The 27,136-nt window shown below is 36.3% G+C and overlaps 1 protein-coding gene across 4 annotated transcripts in view; it reads right to left on the bottom strand.

Moving 5' to 3' along the window:
• Window positions 1–11,824: 11,824 nt before the first annotated feature.
• Window positions 11,825–27,136, bottom strand: part of LOC136877472 (lachesin) — a 616,536-nt gene continuing 601,224 nt past the window's right edge. For 2 of the 4 annotated variants that reach the window (XM_067151533.2, XM_067151535.2), the window contains 3 exons: window positions 25,699–25,798; window positions 23,796–23,821; window positions 11,825–14,891 (listed from right to left, as the gene is read on the bottom strand). In XM_067151533.2, the coding sequence (XP_067007634.2) occupies window positions 25,710–25,798 (89 nt within the window). In that variant the 3' untranslated portion in view covers window positions 11,825–14,891; window positions 23,796–23,821; window positions 25,699–25,709. The remainder of the gene's footprint in view (window positions 14,892–23,795; window positions 23,822–25,698; window positions 25,799–27,136) is intronic. The other 2 variants (XM_067151534.2, XM_067151536.2) reach the window with 1 other exon arrangement.

Here is a 27,136-nt window from a genome sequence, read left to right as displayed (position 1 = left end):
TCACAAAACACTCTGACAAAATAAATCACTTTGGCAGCCTTTGTAGCTGGTTTAACAAAGCTCTTAGGCTATTTAGATAACTCAATCATAGGTGCAAGTGTATCAGACTTACAAAGGGCATTTACATGTTTCTAAGTCACCCCGTTATTGTTTCTTCCACTGGATGATTGTTTCTGAATTTAGAACTTACAAAGAATTATCTGCCCAAGATAGACTCGGTGAACTGAGCCTCCTTAGCATCAAATGTAGAAGGAATTGATTCATTGATTGTTAGTGAAATCATCAATACCATTGCATCCCAGAAAGCATATCGCATGGTCCACTTACATTAGATTATGATGTGAGTACATTAAAGTTTCTCCTCCTCCTCATCCTATCTTTTATCAAAGACAGATGATCACCATAGCTATTCTAGTCTGAGTCTGCAACACAAAAAAGTGACATTGTGTTCATCTCGAATCAGTCCCGCAGGTTTCAAACTTATAAAAACAAAAGATTAAAGTAGATGTACTTCAATCTGTACAAAATTTTTAATTTATAAAAATAAAATCTATTAATTCATTTTATGACCTTACAGAAAGTCCTTTGTATGTCATTAAAGGGACATACAGTAAGTTAGGCTGCATTAAAGTTTTGCTTGTGTCTTCTGCTGTCAAATATATGCGTATTGAGACATTTTGTACAATTTCTCTGAATGGGCCCAATTTTGCTTTCTGTGGGTGGGCCCACATTAAATTTGTTATGCCTCTGGCACTGTCATTAGAACTGCCTCAATATATTCGGGAGTAAAATGTTAAACATCTTGGAATTTCAACACCCCCCTCGAGACTGGCCCCCTTGGGGACTATTGGGAATTTTTTATTTTGCTAGGAATCATTAGGTCATCGGATACTCTGGTAGTAAGTTTTAAGTTTCTAAGATGGCTCAAAGTGCCTCATTGATTCACGTCTCCTTCCATTTTTTTATTTTTTAAAATTTTTTTTTTACTTTTATAGCTCGCTCCAAAGCAACTTCCATTTATATAGAAAAGTATGGGCACGTTTATAAGCGCAGACCTTCATTTCAAGATTTACTGGTCCTAAACAGTATGTCATATCGACAAACGGATTACACCATCAAATGCCACTTTTAGTGAAAATGAAATGGCGTATGGCTTTTAGTGCCGGGAGTGTCCGAGGACATGTTCGGCTCGCCAGGTGCAGGTCTTTTGATTTGACACCCGTAGGCGACCTGCGCGTCATGATGAGGATGAAGTGATGATGGAGACGACACATACACCCAGCCCCTGTGCCAGCGAAATTAACCAATTAAGGTTAAAATTCCCGACCCTGCCGGGAATCGAACCCGGGACCCCTGTGACCAAAGGCCAGCACACTAACCATTTAGCCATGGAGCCGGACCCACTTTTAGTGTTTTACATTCTTGGATCTATGACATTTTCTCATATCTTCTCTATTTATGCATTAGATTGAGTTGGAAACTTTGAATAGGGAGAAATTTTGGTTCAGTTCTTGCACACTGCTTTATTTTTTTTGCATACTTATGTGGTAATTATTGTAGATAAATGAGGTAATTCACCTAATCAATCAATAGATTTTTAAATTAAATGTTTTGTATGGATTGAAGTACTAAATCTACTTCTATCTTTTGTTTTTTATAAGTTTGAAACCTGAGGGACTGGTTTGAGATGGACACGGTCACTTTTTCATGTAGCAGCTCCAAATTTCAAAACCCCCCAGATTGGCCCCACTTGGGGACTTTTGGGAACTTTTGATTTTTATTGGGATCCTGGGATCCCTCAAAGTGCCTTGTTAATTCATGTCTATTTTCATTTTTGTACCTTTATAGTTTGCTACAAAGTGACTTCCATTTATATACACAGATTAAGAATTATTTCACATCACAAACTGCTGCTGGTGGATACCTACTCCTAATGAAGCCAAAAGGTAGAAAAAAAGCTCATTGAGGACTGAGAAGAAATAGAAATAAAAGAACTAGGATTCATGAAGGGAGAAAACATTTATGAACTACTTTTAAAAGATTCTCAAAAAGCTGTAGGAGGGTTTCTTGATTTGACCCCCCAGAGGGAGTAGCAGTGCCAAATGATCCACATACAGCATTGTAGACTTATGGCCAAGTGCACCAACCTCGTTTAAGATTCGGCTAACCAGTGTGTACGTAAACATGGTTTAAATTTAAGGACTGGTTAGAGGGAAGTGTAGAGCAACATTCTTAAACAATGTTTAGGTAAGCATATTTAGCTGGCAGTAGAATTAAACACTACCCTGATCTTTAACTTGGTAGCGAAGAATAGTGAACGCGCTTCGGTGATTTCGTGTTACTTTTGTCAGAAGGAGGAATATTAATTTATTCTTTGCTGGAAGTACTTATTAGAAACATGGATGAACAAAAGAGGAAAAGATCTTCTAATTTTTTGGATTTTGAAACTGATATTGTGGCTGAAAATATAAAGACAGATGGAGTTACAGTGAAGCAGAAAGATGAAACATGGAAGAAAATCACAGAAGAATTCAATTCTATTGCAGGTAAGCAATTATATTTCTCTGTACTATTGTGATTTAGTACAGTATTTCAAGTTGAAAATCGGTCAACAGAATATATGGTATGCCAGACTATTTCCTGTACAATACTACAACTAAAAGTACTTGGGTTTATTTATTCCTGTAAAATTGTATGACAAAACAATATTTATACACCAGAGTATTATAATTCTATTTAGCTGTGCTATTGCGGTTTAAAGCCTTCTAAATTCAGATTATTTTCAAAAACAATCCTATGAAACTATAATTAAAAGTAGATGCTCTTTAATTTCATAAATAGTGAAAGCAAAATAGTGTTATCACACCAGCATGTTATAGTTCTGTTCTTTTTTCAGGTGTGTCTTGCAGGAGTGCAAGAAATTTGAAGACATGTTATGAGAACTTGAAATGGAAAACAAGAAAAATATGTGCAGACAATAAAGTGATGATGAATGCAACTGGTGGTGGTAACTTTAAACCCACATTGTCTAAAACTACTGAAAAGGTTATGGCCCTAATACAACCAACTATCACACCACTTCTGTACACTCATGACTCAAATACTTTATACCATGGACATATGAATAAATGTAAGTGTATGGACACAGAGTACACTAATGCAATTTTTATCAGGCATTTAACAGTTATCCTCCAATAAATATATTAATTACACGTTTTCTTATTTTTTCAGTTTTAGTCCTTCCATTTGATGACATCGAACTGGAAGAAAGATGTACCGAAACTGAAGCACATGAAACAGTAACACTGCCAGCTGCAGTAGCACCATCTACTGATGCGGCAGAAACTTGTACTCAAAGTCAAGGTCAAGTGGAAGCACTGAATCCCTTACTCAAACCTCCCATAAATTCAGTTACACAACCAGTATGCCTACTGTCTTCACATACAGCAGTACAACCTTCAACATCAGCTGATACTGTATTATCAGATAGAGTTAAATCTCGTCGGCATAGACTGTCAACACCCAGAGACAAAATTGCATATTCCTGTGAAAGAAGAATTTCAGTGTTGGATTATCAGTTAGAAGTAATAAGAAAGGAACATGAGAAAGAAATGGAAATGAAAGAGATAAAACTAAAATACTGGCAAAATATGAACAGGAACGAAGATAGGCCAAACTAAGTGGGTTTTGTAAAAAATTGTCATTGTCATCATTTCTGTACATTTGGTGTACTGGATTTAATTGTTCACCATCTTTGATATCAGGACCTCGGGCTTGCTGGAGTTCTTCGATAATGTGCTGAACCATTAAATCATTCGGAGGGTTTTCTTCTCTTGCTGAAATTGCAGTATTGTTCAATACTGTAGCAACAATTATATTTAGAGCTTTATAGACTTCTCACCTCAAACCAATAGAAAGAGCAGGAAACCTCCACTTCCACACACCATACTCTCTTTCTATGGTATTTCTGGTCCTAATATGTGCCCTATTGTACATATGTTCTTCTCTGGTTTGCGGGTTCAGCACAGGTATTAAGAGAAATGGCTTGCACGGATACCCACTATCTCCCAATAAATAACCATGTTGTATTTCACCTCTCTCAAACTGTGCCCTCTTAATGCAGTTCTGAAATATTGTATTGTTGTGGACAGAACCAGGCCACCTAGCTACAATATCTCTCATGAGTAAATTACTGTCACTTATTGTCCGACAGTTTATGGAAAAAATAACCTTTTCTATTCCGAAATATCTCAGCATTTTCTCCACCTGGAGATCTGATGCGAACGTAGGTGCAGTCAATGGTTCCAATTACACCAGGGAATCTAGCAACATTAAAAAAGCCTTCCATTACCTCCCTCTTTTCTGCTTGCGATATTGGGAAGTAAATATAGCGTTGACTGAAGGAAGCTATAATATTATTCACGTCGTGTATAATCCGAGCTGCTGTTGTTCTGTGCATATTAGTAGTATCACCTACAATTATGTTAAAGGCACCAGTGGCATAATACCTCAATGCAATGAGCAGTCTGTTGATAGAAAAACAGGATTATTTCTCTGCATTGGAAACTGTAGGTTATTTTGCATTGTTTCAAGAAGAAATGAAACTGTTTGTTTAGATAAGCGAAACCTTTCCACAAATTTCCTATCACTAATTTCTTCAAGAGGATCACCTCTCTCCACTATTATACCTTCACGACCATTTCCATTCTGCTCCAGATATTCCAAATATAACAGTTCATCATCAAAATCATCCCCCAGATATTCCAAATATAACATTTCATCATCAAAAGGACTTATTGCTCGTTTCCACCTCATTAGGATTGCTCCATTAAAGGGACACAGTAGTTTTTATTGAATTATTTCTATTTCGATACTACGTCAAGTTTTAAGAAGTGGAATAAATTAAGCACATAGTGCTACAAAACTATTCTATTTTTAATTTGTTGTTCTTTTAAATCCACTTTATATCATAAGTGAGCAAACCACTTTGCATATGTTTTTATCAGTTTATGGCATAAGACTTGCAAGTCTTGGACTTGTAGAAAATATGAACTTAGAGATAGTATATTTTTAACACAGTCATGTTGTTAATGTGGTTTTAAATTGTGATCAATTTGATGTTGATAAACTTATATGATTGTCAATTTTTCTACAAACTGCTATCAGCTGATGATGACGCAGTGGGGCATCGAAACTAGTACTGATTGAACAGTAGAGTCTCGATTATCTGACCTAAACGGGACCTGGAGTACGTCGGATAACCGAAAATGTCGGATAATACAGAATAACTTTGAAAATGAACTAAAACAAATAGGAAGGCTATACTGTATTACTGTGTTTTACGGTACTCTATTTATTGACTTATCAATTCAATATGCCTTTGCTGGCGAGATGTAGTGTTTAGAGTGCACTATGTCTTCTGGTATGGGCTATATCAAATTTGTTACTTTCATTGACCTGTCTCAGTCTCATCCTTGGCTTTGACAGTATGAAAGCGACTGAGGTACGAGTGATTCTAGTAATACCATTGCTTATGCAGCCAGTCCCTGTTATGAATGGTGTGAAAATATCGCTCATACGGTCAGTTGGTGCATGCATTTCAGTGAGCTTGGCAGACTGATATGTAATAGCAATGGCTGGCTCGGTGAGGAAAGCAACGGGAAACTACCTCACTTCTCATGTCCCTAGTACGCCTCTTCAGTGACACCTAGGCTATTTATGACAGCTGTTGGCAGAGCTGCAGAGGATCAAACCAGCCTTTGGGCTGAATACCCAACATACACACATCAATTCAATTGTACAGTAGATGCAGTAGTCACAAAAACATTCCAAATGTCTTACGAAAAGAAACTTGTCAACAATGTCTGCTTGCCTGCTGATTCACGTTTCCTTGGTGCGAGATCCTGCCATTAATGATAATCTTTCACTGTGAGTCATTGTTTTCTCCTTTTGTTCTGCAATGCCTCCTTCTTCTTCTTCATCATCCTCATTTTCGTTAGTATTCACAAAACCAATAATAACAGGGTCAGTTAGTTCAAACAGTTGATCTTGTGCACACCACTTACTCACATCTTGAGTCATAGCATCTTCACAGACAGGAATGCAATTCAGTAAGGGAACAATGTTTTCCATGTCTTCTTGTCCCACCTCCTCTTGATGTTCAACCTCACTCAACAATATGTTCCAAGACTTTCTAACGTCGTCGTTTCAACTTCTTCCCAAGACTGCGCTATCCAGTATGCCACGTCTTTCATGTTGTTTCATTTTAACTTTTCTATCATGTCGTTGCCATCGTCCATTTTCTCTATCAGGGATGAAAGGAGTTTCCAGCGATGTTTCCTCTTCAATATTTCCAGCACACCTTGGTTCATTGGCGTCATAATGAGATCACGTTAAGAGGGAGGAACATGAACAGGAACATTAACAAAAATATTTTAAATGTCCTAGGCTTCTTTACTTTACCGATCATAAGCAATTTTGCTTTTAAGTTTCCAGTAATATTACTACAGGCAAGAACAGTAACTCTTTCCTTACTACACTTGTAGCAAGGTGCAGATGTCTTGGCTTGCGCTGTGAGAGTTTTGATGGCAGCATCTTGAAATTCAGCCCAGCCTCATCACAATTAAAAATCTAATCACCGGCTAATCCTTCAGCAAGAATTATTTCTTGAAATTCCCTTTTAAATTTCACAACCTCATCGGATTTAGCTGACAGTTTTTCTCCACAGATATTAAGCTGCCCAGTGCCGTACCATTTTTCCACCGATCAAGCCACCCGGCACTGGCAGTAAAATTAGGGTCCCCTTCATTAAACTCCTTCTGGAAATACACCGCCATTTATTGCAGAATGGGGCCAGATATTGCCAGGCCTTTTTCCCGGTTTTGATTGAACCAAAGAAATAGTGCTTCACTTACTTATTCGTACTCACATTTTTCATTGTTTTTCTAATTTTCAGTTCATCACTTGTTGCTCTGGTAGAGCACCACATTTCAATTTCTTTTCTCTTATGTTTCCAGTCTCCCACTGTAACACATCCAACAGCATAATCTGGAGCCACTTTTTGAAGTGTTTCCCCTTTGTCCAGCCCCTTTAACCCACTCAACTTGTCTTCCACAGAAACTATCACTTTCTTCTGTTTACTCGCCATACTAACAGAGGATATGAAAACTATAACATCCGCACCCAACCAATACTAGACTGAACAATGGCTGAAAACTTGAGAACAACCCGGTCCTACCCCACGACTGCCAGTGCTTGTCCCACGGTCGCACCCTCCACACCGGGTGTCCCAGAATTGCCTCCACCTAATTTTCAAATTAATCCTACCAGTGTCGGATAACACGGAATGTTGGATAAGCGAAGGCCGGTTAAGTGAGACTCTACTGTACAGTATATGTTGTAATTACATCTATGCAACAGTTTTTTTGTATTGAATAAGGTCGACCCAAATTATAATAAAAATTGTAATCTTGGTTCAATATGGATAAACAATGAAGTTTCTTAATTTAACTAAACTTCTACATTCGATTTTCTTTGGTCTCACAAAATACTGTACTTTTCTGCCATCTAATCTTGGCTTATAAGACAAAGGTTCGGCTTCAGAGTTTTGAAATTTTGACAAATGTCTTGACAGAGTAGTTAACTTCTCACTGAACAGTCTGCAAATTTCCTCTCAGTGTAATTTATAAAAACAAAAAAACAAAACAAGAAACATCGTCGCCATAAGACCTATCTGTGTCGGTGCGACGTAAAGCAAATAGCAAAAAAAAAACAAAAAAAAAAAAAAAAAACAAGAAACTATAGCATCACACAATGTTATATGTTCCAAGGTCCAATAGGATGAATGTTTCAACAAATTTGGCTTCCGAAGTTGGAGGGTATAATAAATCACTCAAGTCAGCATATGCATTTACTCACACAATGCAGATGGTTATAGCAGGAAAAGAATTTCGTTTCTGTTTTACAAAGGACACAATGTCTTTTTCTTTGTGGTGTTAATAGTTTTGTGAAAGTATATAAAATGTTCCATAAAATGTACCAGTATATAAATGGTATTATTTATATCATTAACAAAGTCTTTGGTCTATCTGGATTTTCAGTCATACAGACCAGACTCAATCATATTTGAGCTGGATAAACAGGGTTCTACTGTAATTGTAAGGTAGGTGTCAGAAAGGACAGTCATAATTTAAGCAATGAGGCATTGAAGGGTCAACAGATACGACTTAATGTTAAGTATTTTACACATATATTTATTTGTACCACACACAGTTGTCTCAAATAGACCACATACATATATCCTTACATTCTCACCAAACACAGATGGTCACTGCTATCATTTTAAAGAGTAAACAAAATAAAAGAACAAAGCAATCTGAACTATTCTGAAAAAAAACTTTCCATCTGACAAAAAGAAAAGCCTTGGTCAAATACTACAAGTTCAGTCAAGTGAAATATTAAATTCATACATAATTTTATAAATGCTGTCTTGAGGACACAAAACTGAATGATGGAAAATGATTCAACACACTATAATGTTACAAAGAATGGGAAAGACTTGATGACTGCATTGTACCTGCCTCTATTTTGCATTAAACCGAATGAGTATTTTATACAAACAAACAAGCAATCTACTGTAAATAGCCTGCCAATGATAGTCTACCATTAACTTGGAAGTTCAATTTATGAACGAAAATAGCATAGGCCTAGTAAAAAATATCACATTTTAAATTATTCCTGAAATTTTAGATCTATTTATCAAATAATTTAAAAGCACGTAGTGTTTTTTGAATATTAAGAGAAATAACAATGCAAAGTACATTTCAAGGATTAACCCTTTCCCGCCCTTAGCGCCCGACTGTTCACTTTGCCTTCTGATCCTTAACGCCCGGCTGCATTATCTGCACACGTTTGTGATCTATGCGATAGTTTTAATGTTGCTTTTTTTTTTTGGCAGTGAAGTGTTTATAAGGCTTTTGTGAACAAGCAGTACAATCTACAAGGCTTAGGAAATAAAAGAAAAGCGACAATCTGTCTTGAAGTTGTCTAGGCAACTGTCTCAAACTTTCGTGAGTGCGGGTCGGCTGTTTTGTTTGTAAACATGGCGCGATTGAATACTGTGGATATTGAAACTGGGCTGGAATATAGGCGAAGAAAATGACACAGAATCGTTGAGTAGGGGTGGAGGTGAAATATAGAGAAATCAGACCTGATTGTGATGCTGTGGCAATTCAGGTAACACAAATATTTTATTTCGTTACTCTGAAAGATTATATGGATGATGTTGAACCTGTCCATAATTTGGAAAGAGTATTATGAGAAATAGATTATTTTTTACATACGTTAGGAGGAGACAAATTATTCAGCAACATAACCAATTGCGTATATATCAATGCAGCATTTAAACAGGCACATTCCAATAAAATAGATACAGAATGGGACGAAACTTGCTCAGAGGAAATAAAAGCTGATATACAGTACACGGGCACCATTCCCCTTCCAGAATCACGTGATTATTGGTTTAGAGGGATTCAGACAACATGAGAATGTGGCAAATACAGCACACCTCTGTGTCGAGTATCACTAGCAGGGGGCAGAGGTTTGAAGTAACAACCTTATAACTCAATGAATAGAGAAATGGATGCGATGGTAAGTTTTCTAATATTATTGAAAATGAGAATACATTGGAATCAACAGTTTTTATAATATCCAACACACGAGAGGTCGCGCCTGTTTTAGAATGCGAGAGGTCACGCGAAGGCAAATTGCTTACGCTTAATATTTTAATGAGCTGCTATTTTCCATTTGCAGTGAATGCTCTGATAAAAATATAAATACATATCCTGGTTAACTGTCTTTCAACTAGTACTAACATAATTACCCAGTGAAAATATTTTCTCAACGTAAAAAAAATTAATGAATTTTTTTTAAAAATCTGGTAAAATTACGTGAGTTTTTAAAGAGTGCGAGAGGTCGCGCATGAGCAAATTGCATCAACGTTTGCATTTGTACATTTTAATTAATGATTTGGTCACAATTCAAGATAAAACTACAGCACTACACTTCACTGAAAGCCACCATAAACCTCCTGAACTTTACTGAAGAAACTTTCTTGGAAATGCAGTCATGTAAGAATTCAGTATGCAAGGGGTCGCACGAAGGCAATTTGCCGCGGCAGGTTCAAGAGTGAAAGAAAAGTTAAACTATTCCCGAACGCAGCAGGCAATACACTGACGATAATCTACGTCAGGCGAGAGGGAGGGGAGGGATGAAACGAGCACCTTAAGCCGTACAGCAGCTAGCAACTAAATGAACAAATATTTTAAAAGTGCGGCTAACTGCCACGGGCGCGACCTCTCGTGTGTTAATTTTTTCTGAAACAATGTGCTCTGTTTCAATATTTCCTAAATAATAGGTTGGAACCTAGGGATAAGCGGAGTAAAAATGTGGGTGGGAAAGGGTTAATATAACAGCCTTGAAGAATAGTGAATTCTCAGGAAAAGTAAGAGCTCGGGTCATTAATATTATTGTTATATCTCACCAAATTATTTGTAGAATGTTCAAAAATATTGTAAAGATGACCTCAAACGGCAAAAAGTAAGCCTATACACAACAACAGAGGTTATAAAATACTCATAAGTTTAAAAGTTTCAATTCGAAGTACAGATTTATCCTATTAGCTGGTGGAGGTTTTAATAATCATGAAATAAATTTACTAGGTAGCTTCTCTTATGAGAGTGTCCAAGGAATTGATTTTACTAAATACTTATTGCATAGCCAACAAATTAAGAATGAATGAAATCTCATGAATTTACTTCAGTCATAAGTTTCTCCCATTTCATTATACATACTTATGTTGATAGATTTTAACAAGACAACCGCAATGGTGTGGTAACTACTGTATAATATTACCATTCATGTAACAATGTTTAACATATTATTTAACAGGAATTATCATAGACTGTTGAAAGGCATCGTGTTAACCCCAAAAGCAAGTACATTGTCTATGCTAAATTATTTTGTAACTTTCTCCTCTTTACTCATTACTATCATACTTCTATCTCATAAAAGCAACAAATTCAAGAGTAGTGCACAATTGATTCATATTATAAACAGCAATTTATGAAATGAAAAAAAAGTTCTCCATGAACACCTTTCGGATGTTTCTTAAAATGTGGTCATTAAATTCATCATGCCTAAAACATGTTGAAATCAGTGGTGGAAGCTCTTTGCTAATTTTCCTGAGAAAACTCAATTCAACTGCCATAGCTGCGCTTAAGATATATTCCAATTTTAACAAACCAATGATTTATAAAATCTAAACAGAATTAACATACATATCTGCCATTATTACAGGCTACTTATTCTTAAAAAGATAATTGTTCCTTTTGCAAATACTTTATTTATATCTGGTTGCTTGCCTATTTACTAAAAATTATAGTAAACAGCTTCAAAATTCTGAAATATAAGTTAAGGTACGGTAATTCAAATATTTGAGAAAATTTCGTGAGGAACTAATGACCTTGAAGTAGGGCTCAAGTGAATCTGATTTATACATAATAGAAAGACAATAGCAGGAAGTATATTATTTTAAAGAATCTGTGATTACAATAGTAAAAAAATTAAATTTAGCTAAACTGAGGTCAGTTTTTTTTTTTTTAATGGAATGACATGGAAAATCCTTCCTTGATACACAACTCTTCATAAATCATTGGTATCTAGATGTGAAATTCATTGTACAACAATTAGTATTAATCTAACCCAATTTAAATTTAAATCAAACATCTCCCAAAATAAATTACAATAAAAGAACAATATTCTTATTAAAAAGAAGACATTTTTATTTTTCACAAAAGTACTTTGAGCAGGTAGAATCAAGACAAATATTGGATAACAGAAATGCTCACCACTGTAGACCTCAAGCTCTGGAATACAGTTTTGTTTTATTATTCAGTGAGAACAACAGTCAGTGCACTGAAAACAGTGTCACCACCATAAATTCGTTTCAGAAATTGAACTGCAACAACCATATCACATTCAAATAGCTTGATAAAGTAACGAGGTGAGAAATATAAATAAATCACAACTGAAAAAATAATATACAAAAGACATTCACACATCACGACAAGGACAATATATATTTTCAATAGCTTCTGCCAAAATAAATTGACAGATATATTATGTACACATATATGACATTTTCTCCTCTATCTCCACTCTTTCACTCTCATCTCCTTCCATATGTTACATCATTCAAAACAAACATGGGTACCACTTACAATTATTTTACAGGCAACAGGGTGACCAGATATTAAGATATTTTATAAAAATAATTATCACTGGAAATGTGTGTAAGGTAACTAGATAAAATATTTTCCATTTTGATTCAAAATATGCCCAAAATATTAAGAGGGATTTATTTTTTCCTTTCTTTCCTGTTATACACATTGTAGAAATATAATCATTAATTGTATTTAAACATAACAGCAAAAGAACATCAACAGTTGATTTCCTTCCTAGGACCAGCTTGGCTGTATGAAATGTAACTTTATTCATACAGATGTTAATTTGTTTTTGGCTAAGTAGATTTCACACATCGGATTGTCAAAGATATGAAAACTGAATTCTAATGTATTCATTCATTGTATGCCGTAATATTAATTTTATTTTGTTTAAATTTAAATGGGGCTGGCTATAATGTAATTATCGTAACTTTCATCAGCCAATCATTATATGAACGTATAAAATTGTAATTTTGAAAAATCTAAGAAAAATCTACAGGTATTTTATATGGCAAACAATAGATCAGAAAAAATAAGGCTATGCCAATGAAATTCCAATATTGAATTCATAGATTATCAAATGTTTCAAAACTGACTTCAGTATGTTTGGAAGAAACATTTTAATTTACACAAAAGCATACTTTCATATTAAGGAGATGACATCAGATGGAAACAGGTAATTCAGTCATACAAAAGTACTGAAAGAACAATGTCATTAACTGAATACAGTAAGATGTAACGATTTTGTTTGGCCTTTTAGCTGCAATAAATTCTTATTATTAAAAGCACAACAAATATTTATTACAGAAGGCAATTAGAATAAAGTATTCTGATTAGATCTTCTCTTCCTGAAAGATAGTAAAGAATGGATAGTCAATCAAATTTTTATAAAAATTCTATAATACAACTAAAAGTAAGAACTGAAGAAAGTAGAAGGTTGAGGGAAAGTTATGAGTTCTTATCAGTAAAATTGATCTATTGTTTGTTTAGGTGTATTTCTGTTTCCATCTACAAAACGTATCATATTAACACACAATATATTTCTTGTATATAATTCCACTCAATGCATAGATTGAGCTTGAATTTATTTTGGTTCAAAAATACATTCTGCAGGGGAGCAAAATAAGAGATGGAATTACTGTACTCCACCAAATTTAATGTTTTAGAAGGTAACAAACATACACTAACTACTAGTAAAATTTGTGTCAAATCCTCTTTTCCTGGGAATCACCCTATTTGCCACCTGGTATCAACACGACAATTGTAATAAAATAACTGTAGTTTTATGATAAAAACAATAATTACAAGGACCATTTCTCTTAAAAACAAATGTTATATAATGTCATACATTCCAACTGAAGGGAAGGCAACATGATATAAGATTTATATATGTGTGATTCTTTATATCTATAGTAGGTCCCTACTGCTTTCTTAGGTAGTGTTGCTGCAAAGTGCTGAAATAATTACGAATTGTACTAATAAAGGGAGAGAGTGAAATAGCATCCTTCAATACAAAGCAGTTTATAGAGAATGTAGAACTTGGCTCAACTATTACTATGTAGTTTCTATTTACCCCTAGAAACTAAAATATTTATAGAAATGTTTATACATTTTGTGGACTATTAACAAATATACCTCAATCTCTAGAGGCTCAATACTTTGGTTTACGCATTTCTAATGCCAAATGTTCCTCCAATAAAATACATTATTTTCAAATTTAGAATTATTAATTATTCAACAAAGAAGCATGAGATTCCATTTCCTTTTCTTTTAAGAATTTAAAAATTAGTTATGTTTAGCAACAAGAAATTTACAAATATCAAAGTCTCAATTGAAAATGTGAGGAACCACAGCAAATTACACTTCAACACCAAAGGCACAGTAAACCTTAGGTTTTTGCTTCTCCATATCATGATGTTTCTGGTGACATTAACTAGTAGTGAAACACTACTTCACAAAAGAAAAAAGATTCTTCAAGTAGCGATATATATAAATCTGATATGGCATAGACAGACATCCCTATGGTTTGTGCTTTGTTCCAAATATGAAACACTGTTTACAATGTATATACATCGAATTTTATTACTGAAAAATGAAAAAGGCACCATGAGTAGAAAGAACCTCAAGGCACAGTTAGTAGTTATGGCATCCTGAATTACAGAAACACATGAATCTGTCTGTAAAGTTGTTGGGTAAACCACTTCACATGTGAACCAGTCACAGAGCAGTTTCCCAAAACTTTGGATATTACCACACAGCTACTTCAAAACTGAACTGGATTTCTTTAATAAATTAAACATGAACTGTAATATTAAATCAGTACTATAATCACTTTAAACAATTGTTTGTGCTAACTTAAAAATTCACTGTTACTCAAGTTTTTCTGTCACCACACAATATTTGTGTACACCTGAAGTTCTCCTAAGGCCTAGCTTCGTTCAGTTTGGTGAAGTACTTATCTCAGCAGCAAGATCAATGTAACACACTGTCACTAACTTCTTGTGCTTTGTAGCTTTTCTCTTCCTTGTTCTAACATCAGTACCACTCACCATACTGTTAATCACAATCAAAAACTTCAGGCCGAGGAAATAATAGAAGTTTTCTTGTAATCTGAAACAGAAATAAAACATTGCAAAGTGTTTGTCACAGGAATTCTTTTGTTTTAGTTATTGATTTATATTTGGAGTTTGGGAAATATTTCTTCATTAGTGATGCATGCATTCTACTTGTCCCAATACAAGGGGTGTTACTTTCACTGTGAACTATGTAAAAAAAACATCCTCCAAGTCTGTCAGAGAGTGATGGAGTGCTCTATGCTTGATAAGGAATTGAGTCGCCAACATGAGGAAGTTAACAAAACTGAAGTGGAGGTGGACAGTTCACATAAGTAGCAGCATCTCAAAATAGACAATGGCTCTGATGGCAAGGATACCATAAAGGTCAAGAAGGAGTGTTGGCAGACCACCAGCTACATGGAGGGATGAGATCCAACACTACGCAGAAGCAAGTGCATACTGAATGCCCAGACAATATCAAGTTGGAGGGATTTTTTTTTTGCTAGTGGTTTAACGTCGCACAAATACATAGAAGGTTTTTGGCGATGCAAAAATGGGAAAGGGCTAGGATGGGGTAGGTAGTAGCCGGGGCCTTAATCATTGTACAGCCATAGCATTTGCCTGGTGTGAAAATGGGAAACCATGGAAAACCATCTTCAGGGCTGCCGACGGTGGGATTTGAACCCACCATTTTCCGAATGTAAGCTCACACCTATGCAACCCTGTCACTGATCTTCTTCACTTCCTCCACATATTCCAGGATATCCTTTCTAATGAACAGTCCTACTCCTAGTAAGTCTTGTCCTCCACTATAAAACAGTCTTTAAGTTTTCCTTCCTCTTTTCCTCTCCATGTTGTTTCACTATGGCTATGTCATCCTCTTTCATGAACTCCAAGAAGTTCTTCAATCTTGTCTGTTAGGGTTAGAATCTGAATCCATTCGTCTTCCAAATGTAGAGCTTAGCTCCATAGCCGTAGCGCAACACACTGCAATTCCGCTTGGTTCCTTCCTCAAATAACAATATTGTCGCCAATTACCTCATATTCATTATCATACACTGCTTTTGCTAACCTGTCGATATCATTCATCACAATGACAAAGTTAAAGTGAAAGTACCGTTCCCTTTCTTTTTTTCTTTAGTTTCAATTTCAAACTAAAATTACAACTGCAACTGAAAATTACTACACATCATATTTATGTGCAGTAATGCGGAGTGCTATTTATGTCTAATCCTTAGTCCAGTTTTCTGATACAGGGTTGGGGATGAGGTTAGATGATATTTTGTAGCATATTTCTACAGACTGCCCTTCCTGATGCCAACCTCAGTTGTGGAACTAATGAAGATGAAATTGTTAAGGAGGCAGAAGAAATCAGCTGTGGCCTATGAATAGGAATTGTAGTGGCATTTGCCTGGAAGTAAAAATGAGAAACCACAGAAAACCATTCTCAGGACAGCCAAAGATGGGGTACAAACCCACTTGCCTCCCGAATGCAGAACATGGCTCCAAAGCCGTAGCACATTGACACGTGCAACCACTCTGCTCAGTTATTACAGTACTATGACAATAGCAATTTAAAAACAGCCTAGAATAAATAATATATAAAGTCATTAATCTCTTAAATGAATCACAGCTACAACTTACTTTCCATATGTAATAAAAGCACATGCATTAAAAAGGTCTCAGTTACTTTAAAATTCGGTTTCATCTTAATTTTTCATGAAATTTATTTCCTATAGTTTAAAAATGTAGCTTTAAAAGAATGTTAATGTTCTGCTTCATTTCCAACTTATTAGAACTACTATATCACACAATGAATACAACAAATGTTTAAGAACACATGCATATTATACAGAATTACATTTTAGGAAAATCAAATGAAACTGTCACACAAACTCATTTGATACAGCTACTTTAATAATATTAATAATAATAATAATAATAATAATAATAATAATAATAATAATAATAATAATAATAATAATAATAATAATAATAATGTCTCACTAACTACTTTTTAATGGTTTTCGGAGACACCAAGGTGCCACAATTTTGTCCTGCAGGTGTTCTTTGATGTGCCAGTTAATCTACCAACATGAGGCTGACGTATTTGAGCACCTTTAAATAACACCAGACTGAGCCAAGTTGGGGACAGAAGGCCAGCGTTTCAACCGACTGAGCAACTCAGCCTGGCAGAACTACTTCACTAGGTTTATGTTTAAAGTTTAGGGGCTGCCTAGCCGAAGCAGCAAAGGCATACTTGTTTGACCCAAAAGGGCGTGGTTTCAAATCACCGCCAGGAAGTCGAAAAATTTAGAAAGAGGATTTCCATTCCTTTTTTTCTATTTGTTTTACGTTGCACTAACACAGATAGATCTTATGGCGACGATGGGACAGGAAAGGCCTAGGAATGGAAAGGAAGCAGCCGTGGACTTAATTAAGGTACAGCCCCAGCATTTGCCTGGTGTGAAAATGGGAAACCACGGAAAAGCATCTTCAGGGCTGCCGACAGTGGAGTTCGAACCCACTATCTCCCGCATGTGAGCTCACAGCTGCGCACTCCTAACCGCACTGCCAACTCACCCGGTAATTTCCATTTCTGGAGAGGCACATTGCCCTGAGTTTCACTCAGCCTACACCAAAATGAGTTACATTTAATAATAAACAAAAGTTTTCTGCCTATTCAATACATAGTTTTATTTACACTGTATGTATTTACATTACATGGGACTAGTTTCAACCCTACTCAGGGTCAACATGAAATTCATAATCCTTGAACAAAAATGAGTACCATGTTAATTTCTAAAGGCAAAGGCAAAGATGGCTGGACATAAAACTAACCATTATATATCGCTTAGTGCTGATGTTACAGATAGTGGTAGCCTTTACTTTCCACTTCCCATGGGCCTTAACCCATTCACATCATATGACGAGCTGTGGTCGCATGCAGAGTTTAGGCGCATGAAGCAAATGACAAGCTCAGCTCGCAATGATGCAGATAATATGAAAACAGCATATTCAAATTAGAGTGAAGAGCTACAACTCTAGGGATTTTTGAGGACAGATGGAAATACCAGCAAAATTTAACTGACATGGTCTCTGAATTGGAAGACTTTAGTAAGAATTTTATGAGGCGCTAATTTTAATAAATTGATTGTATTCTTAGATAATAGACAATGATGACGTTTGAAGAAAACTGTAAATAGAATAGTGTAGTTTTAGTGTTCTTATATGACATTTAGGATATATTTTATTTTAATTACCACACACATATTAGATTTCTATTAAGAGATATTTAGAACTTTGGTGTTTGATGCGTAATGTTAAATTAAAAGGTCCAAGAGATGAAATGAAATGATGTATGGCTTTTAGTGCCGGGAGTGTCCGAGGACAAGTTCAGCTCGCCAGATGCAGGTCTTTTGATTTGACTCCCGTAGGCGACCTGCGTGTCGTGATGAGGATGAAATGATGATGAAGACGACACATACACCCAGCCCCCATGTCAGCGAAATTAACCAATTATGGTTAAAATTCCCAACCATGCTGGGAATCGAACCCAGGACCCCTGTGACCAAAGGCCAGCATGCTAACCATTTAGCCATGGAGCCGGACGGTCCAAGAGATAATTGGTAGTGACAGGAAAAACCGCTGAGGAAGAGGACAGTAAGGTCTTCGAAACATGCACAGTGTATGAGGTGATAGAAAATAATTTAAACAACTGTAAGTACTGACGAGGCTGACTTAATTATCAAAGGTATATTTATTGGAGTAGATGATGCAGTGCCTCGCTTTTCTTCGTATCCAGTATTAGATTCCCTTTGCAATATAATTTCTAACAACACATACTGTAGGGAACTAGAGGCATGTACTGTTGGTAAACAATGCTGTCTGCATTTCTGTGTGACACTGGAATTATTGAATAACAGTTTATTTTCACTGGTATTCAGCATTCATTATGCAGTAGAACCAGTTTCACGGTAATGTCAACAAGAGATTGAAACCACCTGTGCATATTGTTTTAGATGGTGATTATGGCAATAATGACATTCTGGAAAATGAATCAGAGTTCGAGGATAGTGATAGCAAGAGTGAAAGTTACTGAAGTGAGCAGAATATTGAAGAAAGTGAGAGTGAAAGTGCCATGCCAGGTTCCTCCAAACGTATATGGCCGGTGTAGAATCGAAGCGACTGGAATTTGGAGGAAAAAGACGACAATCCTGATACATATCCATTTCGTGGATACAACAGTGTTTCAGAAATACGAAAATTGCAATGTTTTTAGTGTACATGGATCCCCTCTTTTTTTGAAATTATTTCAAATGAAACTTTCAAGCTATTTACAGTAAACCTGTCCAATTTGAAATTTAAACACACTAGAACCTAGTCTATTCTGGAAAATATTTGGGAGACAATCGGTTCAAACCCCACTGTCAGCAGCCCTGATGATGGTTTTCCGTGGTTTCCCATTTTCACACCAGGCAAATGCTGGGGCTGTACCTTTAATTAAGGCCACAGCCGCTTCCTTCCCACTCCTAGGCCTTTCCTGTCCCATCGTCGCCATAAGACCTGTCTGTGTCGGTGTGACGTAAAGCAACTAGCAAAAAAATATATACATATATATATTCTGGAAAATGTTATCAATTCCAGCAAAAATACAGTACATGTACTGGGTACTGTTTCTACGTGGACAAAACAGAATCTGTCCAACAATGAATTGAAAACAATAGGTTTTTGTTCATCAAGGAAGCAGCACTTCTATTTAAAGAAACTACTTGAGAATAAAATGTGTTGTGAAACAGCATGGTTTTCTAAAGAAACTACAAATGATGTTGGGGACTGAGAAGTACCTGATGTAGAAAAACAGGGATTTTTTGGGAGAGAGTCCATCTCTTTGAAGACAACGGTGTATGAAAATGTGGAGATTGTCTTTTTCATTCGGTGTTTTCATATTTGTCCTTGTCGCCTCTTTCAATTTTTTCCTCTACTAAATAACACCCATGGTATCCCCTGCCTGTCATAAGAGGCAATCAAAAGGGGCCCCAGGGGCTGTCAACATGGGAGCGTGGGTTGGCGAGCATGGGGCCAATAGCCAAGTCCTGGCATTGCTTCCACTTATTTGTGCCAGGCTCCTCACTTTCATTTATCCTATCCGATCACCCTTGGTCAACTCTTGTTCTTTTCTGACCCCAATGCTATTAGGTTGTGAGGGCTAAGGAGTGTCATTTTCATGCTCTTTGTGGCTCTTCTTTCTTTGACCAATACTTTGAGTTTTCAAAGTGTTGGATCCGTTGCATTTTTTTCCTATGATTAGTGTTAACAGAGGATAGTTGACCAGTTGTACTTCTTCTTAAAACCATAATCACCACTACTACCACCCCTAATGAAACTGATCTGTAGTTGTGTTTACCCTGTTATGCATTTCATGTTCCTATCCTGCTACATATGATTTAATATGATTTTATGTTCAAAGTTTTAGTAACAAAAAGTCCTGAAGAACAACAATGGAAACAATGTTGGAAATAATTAGGGATACTAGGAGCAATATGATCACTTGAATCTGGAAGTTATAAGATCATCTGTTCTTACATTGTTGCGCATGCATGTCTGAGAAAGTAGTGTTCAAGATGAAAGTGAATTATTGATATGGCACTCAAACAATTAGCTAATGAAGGTGTAAACAATGAATTACTTATATTGGTTCCAGTTGAGACAACTGAGGATCAAATCAACAATAGACCAATTCATTATTTTAAATATATTCTCTATGGTAAGATATTCATCTAGGGTGCCAAATATTTTGTATTTATTCAGCATGTGTATTTTGACTCAGGCCATTCACAGATTGAAGTTGACAGTATTTATGTTATAATATAGAGAAGAAGAAATATAATACAGTATGGAGATTTCTGAATGATAAGATCTGATGATGATTCTTGTGGTTAAAAGGGGTCTAACATCTAGGTCATTGGCCCCTATAATCAGGTTTATGCTGTCATAAAGAATATCAGTCAAAAAAAATTCTTTTGAAGCAACTGATGTTATTTTTTTTTTAATGTGTAATATCAATTAAAAATGTCTTTAGAAAGGACAAGCAAACAATAGGGAGGGAAATGATGTTTGCTAGCTAAAAATGAAAAGTCTGAAATGTAGATAAGACGATGAAGAACATCTGTACATCGAATTCTATGTGTATTATGAAGCTGAATATTATTTGACAAGGAAGAAAAATGCATGTCCAAAACTACAAGCTGACACAAGCATAGGGTAAATTGCTGCTGTTCTGGAGAAACTATGTGATTTACAAATTTTATGTAAAACAGGCATGATTTTTCAACACTACCATCAGTTAGACTATTTCTTAAAAATCAGGGGGAGTAGATGAAGATTCTTAAAATTGACTAATAGATGAGCAATTGTGTCTCTTTCAAGTTGATTTTTTGAATTGTTGAATTCTTTTAACTTGAGATTGCAAACATATAAGGGCTTAATAATTACATTGATTTTTGAAAAACACTTTCATTTGAACAATTAATTTTCTTGTAGATTTGAGCAGTATTGTATCATGTCCTTAATTCTGTTTAAAAGTAATTCTATGGATAAATGTTTAAAACTGTTAATGTGTCAATAAAAAGGTAAAATTCACACTCCTGTATTTCATGTGCTAAATTTTTATAGTTCCTACAGTAATAAATACCTCCATAAAAATTAGTTAAGCTAATAATATTGTAATGCAGTTATGAGCACATGAAGAGATAATGAAGTTCAGGATTTTTGAAATGAAGAAGCATAGAGTATACACTAAGTGGCCAAAACTCATGGGAAGACACTAAATGTGATGTTAATAAAGAGTTGGTCCTCCACGAGCCCTCAAAACGGCAGCAATATGGCGAGGCATCGACTCTACAGTACAAGGCGTTGGAATCATTCTGGAGGGATCTGGACCCACGCATCTTGCACTGCTACCCATAATTGGTCTTGCGAAGTTGGTGCGGGGTTCATGGAGTGTATAACAGCATAGACAGCACCCCATAAATGCTCGATTGGATTAAGATTGGGGGATCTGGAGGGCCAATCGATGCTCGTAAATTCACTGGAGTGTTCCTCTAACCACCTGCGTGCCACCTCAGAGCGGTGACATGGCACACTGTCCTGTTGAAACATGGCATCTTCATCAGGGTGTCCAGCTCCATGGCTAAATGGTTAGCCTGCTGGCCTTTGGTCACAGGGGGCCCCGGGTTCGATTCCCGGCAGGGTCGGGAATTTTAACCTTAATTGGTTACTTTCGCCGGCACGGGGGCGGGTGTATGTGTCGTCTTCATCATCATTTCATCCTCATCATGACCCGCAGGTCGCCTACGGGTGTCAAATCAAAAGACCTGTACCTGGCGAGCCGAACTTGTCCTCGGACACTCCCGGCACTAAAAGCCATATGCCATTTCATTTCATCAGGGTACTCTAGGGCCAGAAAGGGGTGGAGATGGTCTGAAAGAATGTCCACATAACATGCACCTGTCAGCACTCCCTAGAGCCGGACAATAGGGCCTAATTGCGACCATGAACCAGAACTCGGTCACCTCCCACCTGGACACAACCTTGTTGACACGCAGGATCCATAGCTTCATGGGGCATATGCCACACTCTCACGCGCCCATCAACTCTATGCAACTAGAACTGGGATTCATCGGACCATACCCTGTGTCGCCACTGTTCCATGGTCCAATGCTGAAGTTTGCGGGCCCATGCATGTCATTCAGCTCTGTTTTGAGGTGTCAGCAAAGGGACAAGAGTTGGTCATCGGCTGGTGTAGCCTATGCAGTGCAATTGCCTCCTTACAGTCCTGGTAGAAATGGGTTCCTGACTCACAACATTCAACTGGGCGGTGATCTGACTCACAGTAGCTCGTCGAGCGCCCAGTACGGTTCTGTGAAGGCGACGTGATGTCCGTTTATTAAACACCTATGGTCTTCCTGTGCGGTGGTTTACGTGGGTGGTAACATCTCTGTGATATTGAAGATCCACCCTCGACACTGTTGACTTCGGAAACCCGAATATGCGTGTAATCTCCGCAATGCTACAACCCACGCGCCATGCGCCGATGATCATCCCACGTTCAAAGTCAGTTAACTCGCAAAGTGTTGCCATCTTCAAGACACTGGTGTCCGTGACAGACTGCTCAGCTATGTCGCAGCTAGTCGCAATGTTCAGGGGTCATACACGGCACATTTTCTAATGGAACACCCCTTCGCGTGACTTTTAGGCATTCAGTGTATAATGATTTCATGGTAAGAATGGCAATTGGCAGAAACTGTTGTGCTCAATATATATTATGAATTAGCTAGATTCATCAGCGCCCATATGACAGTTTGTGGGAGGGGGGTCCAGACCTGGGGGTGGGGAACGGTACTACTGCTTCTAAGTAATCCTGGCTTTAAAACATTTTCTTGAAAGGAAAACACCTGATTAGACTAGATTTTTGCCTTTCCCTGAGAGCTAGGTGGGGGGCCGCAGCCCCACCTTGCCCCCGAGTATGGGCGCCCTTGGGTAGATTTCAGAGAATCAAATGGAATTGGAAAAAATATTTTTGATATGGTGGAAAAATGGAATAATTCATCCTTTGTTTTCTCTCCCGAAAAATTCCACTGCTATGGTCACAACATTTTGATTTTATGCCCTTAAATATTTAATCAATCTAGTAGCATAAGCCACCTTCGTGTAGGCTATAGCAACATGTACAACCCTTTCTTGTAACTAATACTACTTCAAATTTTAATTGATTATTGGCAATTCAGTCCAAAACATATCAACAATGGTAATATTAAGGAAAGGAAAAGAAATAAGAAAAAAATACAATTTGATTTCACAAAATATGTAAATTTCAACTTTCTTCAGAAACACTGCACTAAAACACACACACACACACAGAGCAAACACACCTAAACAGATTCTGAGATGAACTTACCTTTAAAATTCTCAGCTAGTGGCATGCTTTAAATATAAAAAACAAAAGACAGAAGAATATTATAGAAAATCTGTTAAAAGAAACACACAAAGTGCTATTACCTAATATTTGTAGATATTAATAATAATAATAATAATAATAATAATAATAATAATAATAATAATAATAATAATAATAATAATAATAATAATAATAATAAAACAATGATTTCACTATATCACATTGGGAAATTATTTATTTGTTAATCGAAGAAATCACGTGTTTAACATGTGAAATACATTTAATAAGAAAATGATCAATGGAGATTTCAAAATGAAAATGCACTATCAATAATATAAGGCATTCCATGAAAGAAGGACAAGCCCACCATGAGTCAACATTTTTCTTTGCCACTTCATGTAGCTCTGCCCATACTCCATATTGCCAGTATCACATGTTGTTCGTACTGCATCAATATCAACCATTGTTTAAGGTTGCAACAATGTAGTACCTGTGGCTGGTTGAAATTAATACTATAGTGGTGTGCAAAAGAAGGGTGAACACACCACTGCCAGTCTTTGTCCCAGTAGTATTTTAAATACAAGTGCGAATGCAACTATTGCACAGTATTGGTACCCAATTATGAGCAACAGTGAGAGTTCCAATCCTGTCTGGTCATTCAACAAAATGTCAGGAGTATACTGTAGAACTAAATGGAAAGGAGAGGCATACATTAATGTAAAAGTATCAGGATATGTTAAAGCATGTGTTGTAGGTCTATCATAAATACTGTAGGTATGGGTGCTTAGTTTTACTGGGTGTGGATAAAATACAAGTTATATTTAATAAAATCAACAGAATGTTTATATTTCTACGCTTATTCATCAGTTGTGATGTTAATTGGTGCCACATTAAGAATGGGCTGAGCATAACACTCAACAACATCACATAGACAGTATTCATGGTGTATCAGAGAAGCATGTGCGAACCATTCTAGTGAAACTGTCACAAAGTAGACCAGCTAATACCAGATAGTACACTTATTACAACACATAGACAAAACTGGGAAAATATCAGGTGAAGTTGTTGAGAAAACTGCATAACAATTCTGATTGTAGAATATGAATTTCATTATGATCCATATTGACAATTATAAGAACTGAAGAAAGGTCCATCTATTCAATACAAATTAATATTTGTTGTAAGTTATATTTATATTCAATAAATTACAAGACTGGTTTCAACCCTTTAAGGGTCATCCTTAGCCATTACAACTAAAACTGACAATTTATATAGGAGGAATATAATCTGATGCTTAAAATGAACACTTTAAAAACTATGGACTGTATTATAAATTTACAGAATAAATATGTGATTTACTTAGTCCTAACTACCAGTATTAGAATTTGTTGACTAAGTACCCCTGCGGTCGCTCACAATCCTGTAACTCATTTACTACTCTATACAGTATAACATCACCCGCAAATATCCTTATCTGTGATTCCAGGTCTTACTCATAATTTATATAAGAAAGCCTAAAGGTCCAATAGTGCTGCCCTGCGGGACCCCTCTCTTAATCATTACAGGATCAGATAACGCTTCACCTATTCTAATTCTCCGAGTTCTATTTTCTAGAAATGTAGCCATCCATTCAACCACTCTTTTGTTTAGTCCAATAGCCCTCTGCTGGTGGACACTGTCGAATAGCAAAAGTAAGCATGAGATTATAATACTCAGACCTGAGTTATGTGACTGAGAAGAAGAAATATAAATTAAATATAATTTACCAGGTAGATTGTAACCTACTGTTAACAATATGTGTGTTTTTTAGGAAAGAAATATTTATGAATTGGAATACATATATAATTTAAAATGAGAATATGAAATACTATAACTTCTACACATATTTTCTAGGGAAACTTACCTCGAAGCTCATTACAAGAAAAAAGAACTGAGGATGAAGATGGTAAGAAGTGCTAATAGTCGTGGCCGAGTGTCTGCGGCGCTGGAGTTTGATTTTGGAGCTGGATAGAAAAAAAAAGATATTGTGTATCATTTTATAAAGCAACATAAAGTCAGCATTCAAAAATATATATATATTGGTAGCTAAAGGATCTATTAGTGAAAGCAAGCAACCACCACAAGCAGGAAATTTAGACAGAGAATATGATATTAGAATCTTCAAAATAGGAATAAAATTTTAAAAAACATAACTCTTCTTGTACTCTTTACATCACCCCATAGAAAACATAACAATTTTAAAACTTCAGGGGTGTACTTTACCACCCTCACAATAAGAACCTTGGATTACTAAGATGACTACTACCCATGCAGATGACCTGCGGATATTCGAGTGTCATGTAGTGAGGATGACAACTTCCTTAAACATATTTCTTAGAATTCATAACTGGTTCCACTACCTTTCATATAAGACAGATCGTTGGTTGAAGTGACAAGGCCATTCCAGCCTTCTGTCAAGTCCAGGCATGCTACCCCTATGCCATAGGACTGGAAATATTAGCCCTACCCACACACAATTTGAGAGACTAGCCTGGAAATTAATATTTCATGTTTTCATTATGATTAAACCAATGATTTATGTGCAGGTCAGGTGTTTCTTTCAAAATCATGTATATACCGTGGTTACTCGCATGGTGAGCATCTTTGAACACGAATACCCTCAATCCATTATTATGCGTGACAGTGCACGTTTGGTAAGTGGTGTTCTCAGTAGCGAGTAACAGTGCTACTCAATTTCGTGTATTGTAGTACCGTAAGTCAAGGTTTGTCTTATGCTTGTGTTTAATGTGAAATTTTTATATTGCGTCTGTTGTTAGTGAATTCATACAAGTTGTAATGGCATGCACTGATCAGATTCTTTCATAGTTGGGTGAAACGTTGGAGGAATTGTCTTGGACACAGGAAGTGATGGTAATGAAACAGATGAGGTTTAGGAAAGTCATCCTAACTCTGAAACAGTGTGTTCTGAGCAAGAAGATGCACTTTCCTTGATTGAAGGCTGTATTCCATTCATTTTAGGAAAGGATGGAATTACCATGAGGGGCTTCCATGCTTCTGCTACAAATGTTCAAACCCAGAAACAGTGTTCCAGGGGTACTGAAAGGGACAGAAGTGATGACTGACAACGTAAAATGTTTATTTCCTATTATGCTGGATTATATGCTCGCATTATTTAGTTCATACTCAGCATAGTCCTCCTATCTTAATTTGTTTAAATTTAAGTGTTCGTGTTCCTAAATAAATTGTCTGTCTACCCCTCTGCCCCGTTTCTTGATATGGGGTCAGGGACGAGGCGAGTTGAATTTATATTGCATGTTTTACATCAGGATGCCCTTCCTCTT

The sequence above is a fragment of the Anabrus simplex genome, chromosome 7, assembly GCF_040414725.1.
Source record: "Anabrus simplex isolate iqAnaSimp1 chromosome 7, ASM4041472v1, whole genome shotgun sequence".
Lineage (NCBI taxonomy): Eukaryota > Metazoa > Arthropoda > Insecta > Orthoptera > Tettigoniidae > Anabrus > Anabrus simplex.
Note: the sequence above shows the minus strand (reverse complement) of the source record. Positions and strands in the feature narration are given on the sequence as shown.